The sequence below is a fragment of the Malaya genurostris genome, chromosome 1 (genome assembly GCF_030247185.1).
Source record: "Malaya genurostris strain Urasoe2022 chromosome 1, Malgen_1.1, whole genome shotgun sequence".
Taxonomy (NCBI): domain Eukaryota; kingdom Metazoa; phylum Arthropoda; class Insecta; order Diptera; family Culicidae; genus Malaya; species Malaya genurostris.
The window spans coordinates 135897353-135909933 of NC_080570.1; the positions used below are offsets into that span (position 1 = coordinate 135897353).

At 36.6% G+C, this 12581-nt stretch overlaps 1 protein-coding gene across 8 annotated transcripts in view; it reads left to right on the top strand.

Moving 5' to 3' along the window:
* Nucleotides 1-12581, top strand: part of LOC131425855 (protein retinal degeneration B) — a 115826-nt gene extending 103245 nt beyond the window's left edge. For 6 of the 8 annotated variants that reach the window (XM_058588094.1, XM_058588099.1, XM_058588097.1 and 3 more), the window contains one exon: nt 4794-12581. In XM_058588094.1, coding sequence (XP_058444077.1) covers nt 4794-4992 — 199 coding nt within the window. In that variant the 3' untranslated portion in view covers nt 4993-12581. The remainder of the gene's footprint in view (nt 1-4793) is intronic. The other 2 variants (XM_058588101.1, XM_058588100.1) reach the window with 1 other exon arrangement.

Below are 12581 nucleotides of genomic sequence, written 5' to 3' on the forward strand. Positions count from 1 at the left end.
TTTGTTGTTATTCTACATGAAGTAAAAGTATGTAGTGTTCATTTGAAAAAAATAAGTGGATAAAAGCTTCCGAAATTCTCCAGTAAAACTAGTCCAACGGGACTCCAACTTCTCATATTAAAAATGGCTCTACAATGAACCACTGTCTGCCAGATTTGTTGAACGAAAAAAATGGCGCTCGGTTTAATGGTCTGTTTTGAAATCGGCAAACGAAGGTCCCGTTGAACGATTAATTGGACTAATGGTACAACGTATTGGACCAACGAAAACCCACCATTGAACTTTTTTTCTAAGAGGAAGGGCTCGGCATTTTAAGCACCCTATCAAAAATACATTGCCACTGTGTTTTCTCCAGCAAATTGAAAACTTTTAGAGGCTTATCGAGGGTGATCGCATTCGAAAATTTTAAAATCTGTGCAGCATATTGAAACTTAGATTAGTTTGCGATTCCAGTGTGTCTGCTTGATACTGGAACTGAGTTCTGGACCTGAGCCAATCGAAATGATGGGTTTAAGATGCATTTGGACAACTTCCTGCTCAGTCAAGAGGCCGTTCATAACAGCGTTGCCAGGTCATTTTTCCAAAAATCTGTTTCCAAAAATCTGCGCAAAAATCTATCTGTACCATATCGGTATCAGAATCTCGTCAACCTAAGTTCACGGAAATGTCACCAAAGCTCTTTTTGGTGAGCACAACAAAAGGTCTCCTAGCAACCTTTTCCCCCGTCTATCCAAGCTATCAACGAAAATCGGTATTTATCTGTACGATCCATGAATTATCGGTATTTTGGGAGTACATATCTGTATTGCGGTATAGAGGTCAAATATCTGTAAAAATACCGATAAATGGTTCATAAACCACGTGATGGTTGAGTTTACAATGTCCAGTAAGAGCTCTGACCAGAATCTTGCAAAGATGCTTATAAGAATGCATTAGACATTGACATTTTCAGATTCAAATTTTGTAAAAATGCTGTTGTCTAAGCGCAAATTTGGTAAATGCGTCAAAAATTGACATTAAAAATCAATTTCCATCGATGGCCGATCAGTCGGATCCAATAACAGTTCCCGCGCGGGCAAAATTCCAATTCTAGAAATGAACAAAACGAGGCATAATTTGGGTAAAAGAGAGTATTGTTCGGTAAATGGTAAAAGAGTGTAGAGTTCTTGAATCATGACCCATTTGAACTAATTTAGCTGAAATTTAAACGTAACGCACCTTACAACTTCAAGAGTGTTTCTGCTACGATGGTGATCTTTATTATATAAATTCAGGTGTTATGTTTCAAAATATAAAGAATTCAAATAAAATACCATGGTTTGATGAAAACCTTTTTTACGCGATTCGTTTATTTATCTAATCTCCTAAATGATATACCTTCGAGTAGGGGCTGGGGTCCACTAGGAGATTGATAGTACCTATTAGCTCTCTTCGGACAGTACCAGCCTAGATGCCATGTGGAATCCGGCGGAAAAAAATGAACCAAGAATAGAGCCACTGGGTTCCTGCTTTAATGTCGTAAAAGGCGACAATTGCAGGAGTTTCTTTTTCCTTTCAGTTATCAGATATTTTCAATGTTTCATTTCTGATTACTCTATTTTTTTTAAATTATCTCTTCATTCAACCTATCAATTTCCGTCTAGCTTCGGAGAAAAGTTTTATTTGGAATGTTTTCTTCTTCCATGTTATTGATTGTCTTTCAGGATTGTAAATCGAACGATAAAAATCAACTAATGCGCTAATCCGTAGATATTGCAAAGTTAATAACAGAGATAACATATATCGGTATATAGAATACATAGTAAAAATATTTATTGTTTAGTTGGTTATTAATATTTCAAACAATAAATTAATATTTTTCTCGGTAGCCGGCTGCCCAGATCAACCAATATGACCAATTAATAATTTCATTAAATAATTAAAATAATAAAGTGGAAATAATAAAGGATCAGGACGCGCGTGCGGTCTATTGACTTTTGTTTGGTGATTTAAAATGATTTTATAACAACTGCTTAGAATATGTCAATGCAATAAATCAACGGTTTTGTCTAAATCCTATTCACTCGTTTATTTTGTAATTTCATTTATAAAAATAGGGAAGTTTTTATTCTTTACGCGATAGTATTACGAATTTTTCTGCAGTTTCCTAGAACAAGAGCTGTGAATCACGACTTCCCGGGACTTCAATATAGGATATTGTTGAAACGTTCACTCGGGAAGTTAGTGAGTTTAGTGGTGCATCCGAGCATCTTGAAACCGGAACATACTGAGTCGCGCGCGAATAATACCAATACTGAAATTTTTACTAACAAATATCCTTCTCCCGTGACACACGACAACAAGTGTCGGACTAACATCCCTTCCCATTCCTTAGACGATCTACGTTCGGGCCTGACCGGCGCCGGTACTGATTAATTAATTCGGGAATTACCAGAAGATGTACATTGAAGGATGATTTACCAGTCCCAGGTCGGATCATCTAGAAACTCCCTGTACAATTTCAGCAAATCCCGATCAGTAACGGAGTAGCAACCAGGGGTGGTCGCTCAAGCTCAAATGATAGAAGGTTCAAAATGATATCAGGATAGGAAATCGGACTTACGAGTTTCGAATAAAATAAAATAGTAGAAGACTTTTCTTATTTAATAATATGAGTTTAAAGGCACACTGCTTAAGCTATAAGATGCCGGGAGCATTTTCTAATTTTAAACAACATTTTCCTTAAAACTAGTATAATTTTAACTATTGAGGTGATGCCGCATTGGGGTAACGGTGGTCTACTTTGGAGAATCCTGCCTCTAGATGGTAGTCGGCAATGGTTGGTGGGTTGGAACTAGAACTAAACGAGATCTCGATAATGTTGGCAAATATCGATGGCGGCCACCAGTCTTGTGTTCCTGTGGGTTCGCGGAAAACACCCCCGGAATGGGAGAAGACTTATTCCTTATGAACTGAATCCTTTTGATCATAAAGACACGAACAATTATCGTGACTTCAAAATAATATATTGATGATATTTTAAAGCTTGCTTCAGATAGAATTGGAACAAAGACAATTGCTTGTATTTCAGTTATTTATTATTGAATTCAAGATCTTTTTTATACAAATGTAACGATTTCTTCATACTTTTAAGAAAAAATACGGATAAAATTATTCGTCACGGTTTCGAAGGAATTCTCGAATTTTTCCTGTAACACGACTCATTTGGCGGCGCACGCCATCTTCGTTCGTCGTTTTAGCTATCTTATTCCACCAGGCCGTCATCTGATTGATGTCTTTGACAACCTTCCCCTTTGCCTTGAGTCTCCTCTTCTTGATTGCCCAGTATTTCTCAATAGGGCGGAACTGGGCGCAGTATGGTGGGTTAAGGTTTTTCGGAACAAACTGGACCCCTTTCTCTGCATAGTTCCGATGTCATTGTCTTATTTGTAATGAAAATTCTCATTTTTTTGCCACAGTTGCAAATGCCCTGCCAAATCATTATTTTCTTGCAAATTTGTTGGCAAAAACAAATTCTAATTTGGCTGGAACATTCCCCCGAGCCGTTACCAAGTAAAATTTTTGACCTGGGATTTGCCCGAAGTCAGCCTTGACATAGGTTTCATCGTCCATCAGAAGACACCCGTCGAACTTGGTCAGCACCTGGTCATATAGTTTCCGAGGATGAATTTTAACCACACTATTCTGTTTTATAGTCCGGTTTGGCTGTTTGCTAGCTCGATACGACTACCTTCCTGGAGTTGAGTTCTCCTCACGGTACTATGGGCAGTACCGAATTTTCTGACCAAATCACGGTCCGACAAATTAGGATCGTCTTCAAAATCTTACCACGCAGTTTCCGGTCGCCAGTTCCACTCCGACGCTTGAGGCTTCCGAATCGTCGTCAATGTTTCCTTATACCGTTTCATAACGCGCCATTTCTGGGCAATTTCAGCTGTTTAGCAAGCCTAGATGCAGACCACAATGCATTTTCCAAATAACTGTGCACAATTTGTTCCCTTCTTTCGGCTTCCATGTTGATTGTTTACAAAGTACAGTCGATTTGCGGAATGTCAAAAATCATACGTGAAGCTGACACAATTCCGGACACGTGGGCGCCAAGAACTTCCAAATCCTTCCACCAGGAGCGCCACAATATGAGCAAAAGTTTGTTCCAAAAATGAAGTAAGCTTTAATCATGACTGCAGGAAAGGATTTCTTTCTGTGTAGTGCTTTTATTCCAATATTTTTTATCTTTGCATTAATCTCTTACACAATCCATCACAGTATTATTTGATTCAAAAGGTTTAAAGTGATGTCCGGGAGTAAAATTGGGGTTACCTTGATAAATTTGTTTGGAATAGGAGTTATTACTCATGACTTGGATTATATAATCATGAATAATTGTCACTAAACTTTAAAATGGTGTTTATTGTTTTTTTTTTAATTTTGACAACGGTAACCAATTTCTTTCCGTGCGAACTACAACGGTTTGAAGAAATGTTCATGCAAAACAATCTTTCGTCATGCAAAAAAATTATTCAATTAAATCTTGAATAAAATTGGTCTCTCTATCCGTGCAAAATTGCTGGTTTGTCATAATGAAGATGTGCGCAAAGTTTCATTCGAATCGAAACAAATCGATCATTAGGTTTAGGTGGCATTGGGCAACCAAATCGAGTTGTAAGCCCTTGTACAAAAACACCACAAATGCAGCCCTTTTTTGCTGACAATTTCTGGAATGGCTCCATACTGAATTTTAAGATAACTTCGCTCGATTAATGCAAATGTCATTTGTTTCCACCTTTCCGTAGGTACCTGGCTCAAAGAAGACTGTCTCTTACCTGTTGTAAGAACGAAGAACGTTCGGAAGTAAATGTTACAAAATCGATCTACAAAGCAAACCTAACAAAGATGAAAAGTAATCTCGTTGAAAATGCAAACACTGCTAATGCAAAACTTGTTGACTTGTTGTGTGTCTGTGTACCCTCTGTACCTATAGAAAGTAAGTAGTTAAAGAAGCGATGCCCCATGCTAGACGGGGAACCGAACGTAGGTGGATTCGAAACGTCGTTCGATATCAAAGCAGGTGGTACGTATGTATGCTAAGTTAATGATTTTTTTTCAATTTGCAAGAAAAGATTAAACATTGATGTCAAGAAAAAAAAACCTACACCGTCACTGACAAGAAGCAGTGGACAATGCAACTAGACGACATTGATATGCACCAGGAAATTGAGATACGAAACTGTGCAGCAGTTGTGAAAACAGATAAAGTTAGTAACTTCAAACCATTTTGAAATTAGTAAGTGTTAGTATTTGGTAGCAAAGTAAAAGAAACAGCTGTCTGAAAAACAGACAGTGTTAAGAACAATGCAAATTAGGGCAAGGACAGAGAGAAGATATTCTAAATATTTGTTATTATTTATACAAGAGAATAATGAAAGCTGCAAAACACTAGATCTAAACGAGATCTAGCTATAAATGTAGCGGAAAAGAGGACGGTAAGAATCTGAAAAGAGAAGTATAATTTATCTCAGAGTTAGAACTGAATAGTTATCAGAATATCATACAGGTGTTAGAGGGTTTTCGTTCAAACTTTAGGTGATATTAGTTTAAATACTCACAGGGTTACGTTGGATCAAATCGAATTTATTTTTATGTGTTTATTTATTTTTTTCCGGTTACAAGGGTTATGTTTTATTAGAAAAGTTGTACATTTGTCCTGGTATTTCAAGAAAGAAAAAAAAAAGAAAACAGTTCAACGAAGGTTGCTCACAAAAAAAAACTATGTGTCTTCAGCTAAATATCAATCGAATACTTTCACTACAATAGTTGAAGACTAAGTTGACTTTTTTGTGTGGTATTTTCATAAGCCAGAAGGTTGTACTATTTAGCTAGTTGAGGAGTGGTTGTTGATAGCCTGTGTTCAGTGAGTGATAAATGTCATAGACCGCAAGTATTGTAGCATTTGAAGTTCAAGCGGCTAAATAGGGACAAATTGAAAATCTTAAATGTCACTACCCGGTGAAAAACGGATAGACAAAGAAGACCTATTACTGGGCGGAACGATGCCGCACAACGACTTGGTGGTTAAACAGTTTTTACTAATATCAAACGAGAAAAATAGGTTGAAAAAAATACTGACGAATGGAACAGTAAATATTAGGAAATAGCGAAAATGTTACAACGTTCAAAGGCAGCGAAACCTCTATTCACCTCGAATAAAAAAAAATCTCAAAATCAGTGTCTGCCAGAAGCAAAAGGATGTCGCAGGATGGACCGCTGAACATAAAAAGGTTCCTCTGTTTGAGCTTGTATCTGCGAGTGTATCGCATGCAGGATTGTTTATTTAGCAAAATGATTTCTCCCCGTAGAAAAACGGGTCCCGGTCGCTGTGGTAACCTTTTCGCAACTTTTCATTTCTACTATTCCATTGTCAGTTTTTATTCAATCAATTTTGCTCGTTGGATACTGATTAAAACTTGAAACATGTCTCTACGTCTAGCCACGACTAAAAACAAATCGTTTGACGGTTAGAGTTTTGTCTCTGAAAGATACTTTCTCATTTTCATTTTCTGTGTTTGATTCATTTATCTTTTTCAATCTATTTTTTATTTGGGTATTAGAGTTTATCAGGTTGGGGTAAAAGAAATCCATTATTTTTATGCACACTTTAATATTTTATTTTGCATGTTTTGGATTGTGCGATTTGGGCAAAATATGCACACTTAGAAGACTCCGGAGAATTCGGTAATTTATTACCGAATTTTCGACAGCTGAATGTTCAGTAAAGTAACAAATGTTGCTGAATTGTCAAACATCTACCGTAAACTGCAAACGAAACGAATCTTACGAATGATTCGGTAATTTTGTTATGTTTGTATTCTTTTTGGTAAAAATTTGTGATTTGAATGGATTTTAAAACACTGCACAAATTTTCAAATAACGATTTGATTTTCAGGATTTGGATTCACAGATACGAATGAGGAAAATAAGAATCAGTAGTGTATGTATCAATGAAAAAATAAAAAAAATGTTGAGAAGAAATGCGACTTCATGTCTCACTTGGCTGCACAATCCGTCGAGTCCACCAGAAACTAACCTCGATCGATATGTGTTGGCAGCCAGTGGGCATACTGATATGAAAATTTTCTGTAATGAAAAAATGTAGTGTAAAACTGATCGTCCACTAAAAATTTGCATAATTTTCGTAAAAAATTTTTTTGGGCCGAAAAAACCGGTTATTTGTATTGATTACTGAAAGTTTTCGTCTAACCAATTACCGAACAATGAAATCAAGGCTTAGCGTGTGCTCTGCTTTGTTCTATAATTTTATATTATTTTAAAGATATCTATATAACTCTTTTCACATTGTAGTTTTCGATCCTATTGACGAAAAAATCTATCTCGATGATTTTCGCAGTCTTCTCTTGACGCTAAACCCTTATCATTGGAGCTTTATCATTGGAAAAGTTTTACAATACAATAATCAAAACGGTAATCGCTTGGTGCCAGATCAGGACCATATAGTGGATGCATCAAATCTTCACAAACAAGCTTACAGAGTTTCTGACGAGTCACTGTAGGCATGTGTGATATGGCGTTGTCCTGATGGAACTCGACACCGCTTTCATTGGCTAATCCGAATTTTGTGTTTGACCATATGAAAACCTCTCATAACAAACCTTTTTCCTGACCCACCAAAAATACAGCACAACCTTCGCAAGCTAATAATCATGGTTGCTTCACCGCGCTTTGACCAGGACCATTTTTACGCAATGTAACTCACCGCTCATCCCCAGTTACGATCCATTCCATAAACAAGTCGGTTTGATTTCGCTTGGTCTAGACTTTGCACGAGGAAACTCGATCATCGAAGCTAAGCGATTTGCAGTTCCTTGGATCGAGCTTCCAATCGTAGTCTTTTGGTCGTTGCCGATTAGTCCGAGTCGTAACTGGTGTTTTTCGGACGGCTTGTAAGACCTTCCTCATTCTCCTGCCTCGCCGAAGAACTATCGTACGAGCTATGTATAGAGTCCCACGCTGTCCCCACGAGGACGATAACCAGTCGCCCCTTACATGGAAAACAGACGTTGTTTCGAGTCGTTTCTCTGATAAGAGGAGACGAGCCCTCTGTCACCATATGACCAAGGTCCCACCGGGGTTGGTAATCCGATCTTGCCAACGGTTACTCATATCACAATTAGCATCGTGGGAAGGTAGTAGTTACTAGACAAGAGGTTCATGGATCACGCTACTAAGACAAATCTGCGAGTAGTTTTATTGTCTCTTTTACTATTTCCAGTAATAAAAGGTTCGGAAACCATCTAAAATAAAGAAAATAAATAGTTTCGCCCTTCCTTACTAACAATTGAAGTATCACCCTGTTTGTTGGCATGGAACACGGAGGGCGAAACTTGCGTAAACAAATGGAATGACAGTTTCGCCTTTTATAGTTCTTTGTATTACTAAGATTGAGGTTTTTGTAGAATACGAATTTTTAGACAAACTTGTAGGATTTTGAAGCATTTAATGGTAGGAGAGAGAGCCTCGATTTGTTTACTTTTGTAAGATTCGTCCTTCTTTGTAAAACAACTGAGATGGCGAGATTTTTCTAGGTGTGAGTGCGGTTGTTGATTTTTTTTTTAACAAGAAGTAATGGGGAAGAAAAGTGTAAACATCGACCGATACAGGATAATCCGTCGAATTCACATTTACCAAGACGGGAATACTTGATAACTTGGAGAAATTTAACTACATACCCGAAAGCACCACATAATAGTGCTGACATAGATTTTTGAGCTATGTTTTGTTGCGATGTTTACTTGCGTAGATCCCGGCGCCATACTTAATTTCGTGAAAAAAATACAAAAAAGCAAGAACCGCTCTATCTCGTCACCACTGTTAATTCTAAGGCTGTGAACCATTTCACGGTTAATTTTAACTTTTGGTTAAAATCTGACACTTGAGTGGTTATTTGTAGAGATGGGCAATTCGCTCCTGAGCTGATCCAATGAATCGAATCATAAAAGTGAGCTGACAGCTCACAGCTCTTTTTAAAAGAACCGCAGCTCACCAGCTCACTCATTTGCTACCCAGTTCACCGCATTGTGAAGAGGGGAATAAGCTACGAGCTGAACAGATCTTCGGCTCTTGAAGAGCGAGCTCTAAACGAGAAAAAATGTTTGCACCAAGTTTCGCTATTTCTATCATGCCTGCATCTATCCTTCTTTAACGGATTGAATGAGACATTACCAGTAAGAAATCTTACCTCTCACGAAGCAAGAACGGGTCACAAAATTAACCATCAGTTCAATCTAAATGAGCTGAAGAGCTGATACATCGAATCGATTCATTTTGGTGAGCTGATCGGTTCGGAGCTGCTCACCAATATGAGCTGTTTCGCACACCTCTAGTTATTTGGTGTCGAGTAGTTAAATTTGACTAAAACTGTGGCCCACACGCTTAGAAAAAGTTACTCAAAGTTTGAGTAATAGTTACTCATTTTCAAATGATACATGGAAACGTCAAAAATTGAGTAGTTATCATCAATGATATTGAGTAACTCCTACTCTAAATTTGAGTTTAACGCAAAATCTCGTTTTATAGTTACTATTCGCATTCGCGATAAGTCTAAAAGTTGTAATAACCATTTGTAGCAACAGGTTGTATTTTTTGTTCGTGAGACGCGTATTTCGAGGGTGAGTCGATCAACACAAACGGTGTTGTGTCTGCAAAAACCGGAATGATCAGCTTCGTGTTGTGCTTTAGAATGGAAACGAATATGCTCAAATGTCATTTATGAGGAATAAGTGTATGATTGGTGCCTGAGCATAACACACTACTCCAAGCGACCACCACTTGATATAGTATTGAGTTCAATTATTTAACATTTTAATACAACACACACAGAAAAGGAGCAATTTTTTGCAAATTTGGAATATGTGAAAAAAAATTTCACACAAAATTTGAGTGATAGTTACTCTATTTTTGTACATGTACGAATAAAGTATTACTCAGTAAATGAGTAGATTTTACCCAAATATCGTTTCCAGTGGAAGAATTCAAATTTGAGTAACTTCGGAGTTACTCTAAATTAGAGTTGTTCCACTTTTTCTGTAGATGAGTGAGATCTTACTCATTTTTGAGTAACTATTTTTAAGCGTGCATTTCAAAATTTGACGGACGGAAAGTTATTTGGGTTTATTTTCCACTGGAAATAATTTCAACTAAAGAATTAGTATTAGAATTTTCATTGCGAGATTTTTTTCAGTGTTGAAAAATAACTATCGATCTGTCAAAAATAACCATGCTCTCGAGCAGGGTTATTTTTGACAACATCAAATTAACCACTCGAGTGTCAGATTTTAACCAAATGTTAAAATTAACCGCGAAATGGTTCACAGCCTAAATCGTGATTCCGAGCGACGTCCGTTGAACTGCCATGCTTAGAAAAAGTTACTCAGAGTTTGAGTACTAGTTACTCATTTTCAAATGATATGTGGAAACGTCAAAAATTGAGTAGTTACCATCAATAATAATGAGTAACTCTTACTCTACATTTGAGTTTAACGCAAAAACTCGTTTTATGTTACCATTCGCAAGATCAGTCTAAAAGTTGTAACAACCATTTGTAGCAACAGGTTCTATTTTTTGTTAGTGAGATCGCGTATTTCAAGAGTGAGTCGCTTAACACAAACGGTGTTGTATCTGCAAAAACCACAATTTTTAGACTGTCCTCTTAGTTGTGCCATCGACGCAGTTATTGTGTCCAGAAGGGATCCGACCTGTGCTTCAGAATGGAAACAAATATGCTCAAGTGTGTCATTTATGAGGAACAAGTGTCTGATTGGTGTCTGAGCATTACTGACATGTGTATTAAGCTACGATTGACACACTACTCGAAGCGATCGCCACTTGATATAATATCTCGAAATTAGAAATCAATTGCAAACGGAATAATAAATAAACACAGTATGATTATTTTATGTATTGCGTGTCAATTACTTAATATTTCAATACAATACAATTAAAAAAAGGAGCAATTTTACTCTAATTTGGTATATGTGGAATAAAATTTCATTCAGAATTTAACTAATTACTCTATTTTTGGCACATGGGAAAATAAAGCATTACTCAGTAAATGAGTAGATCTTACCCAAAAATCGTTTCCAGTAGAAGAACTCAAATTTGAGTAACTAAAGAGTTACTCTAAATTAGAGTTGTTCCACTTTTTCTATAGATGAGTGGGATCTTACTCATTTTTGAGTAACTACTTTTAAGCGTGTGTCATTTCCTGTACGTCAATCGATGAAACCATGTTTCATCATAAACGTTTTGCGGTCTTCACGTGCTTTCACTGAAATTAATGTATATTTTTGCTTTTACTATCGGGGGGCTCACGGCTAAGGGATATTTCTTTCTGTGTATCGTTCAATTTGATGAAATATTAAGGATTTAATGGGGTTGAGACTAAATGTTACAATGATTTAGATGATTAACATATCGCATTAATGTCTACATAACACTGGTGTACCGTGAACTTTGTTCAAGGAACATAATCAGGCGAGAGAAACATCGTTGTCATTTTTTTCTGCGAGCACAATACTTTACGAAATATCCATGACCACAGCAAACTACTGAAAAAATAATGGATTCCTTTTCCGCCTCTCTGATTACTTTCTTTTTATTTTAGTTTATTTTGAATTTCGTAAAACTGCCGCGATAAAAGATCTCAATCTCAACATCTCGATTGTTTTATGCTACACAGTAAAAGGCTTTGTCTAATCATATTGAGTTAATCGTTAAAAAATAATCAAAAAGTTATCTTATTAGTTCGACTATTTTTTTAATATTGGAAAGAGGACGTTTTGTTCGGCCACTTAAGACTTCACGGAGTTCCGGTTGGAACTTGTAAGCCGTATAAAATTGCAACCTCCCGGATTTGCTGAGCAAGCTAAACTAAAACTAATCAAATTAGCTACACCAAACAGTCGACAATCCTTTTCGCGCAGACACGAATCGTGAATGCATGACAAATGAAACTTTTCGCTGTAAACATTGATCAAATAAAGTATAAAGAAAGGAAACATTCGATGTCGTTAAACATACGCTAGGAAACAAAACAAAAAAAAAAACAAAAAACGAGATTAAACTCCTTTTTAGTTGCTACAAGCATTGTAAGTTACAAACCATGGGATAATTGGAACTATATATATCGCAAGTTCGCTCCTGTAAGGAGCAAAAGCAAAAGATGAATTTAAAATCTCGATTGATTTGCGCTGTTGAAGCAAACCAGGAAATCACTTCGGCTGTTATACTAATTTTATGTGATGAAGGAAAAGAACACGGAACAAAGATGAAAGCAGAACTAGTTTGGAGAAAATGCTTCACGCAATGAGAAAATACGATTATATTTGGTAGTGTATTGGAACTCAATGGCTGTTCTAAACTTTATTTTTGGATAAGGTTCTGAAAAACTACACTAGACTATATGATTATTGAAGAGAAAAAAAAAACAATACTGAAAGAAGCAACAACAAATTGTATGAATATAATTGTTATAAAAATGTGTGCAATAAAGCAAAATATAATAGAAA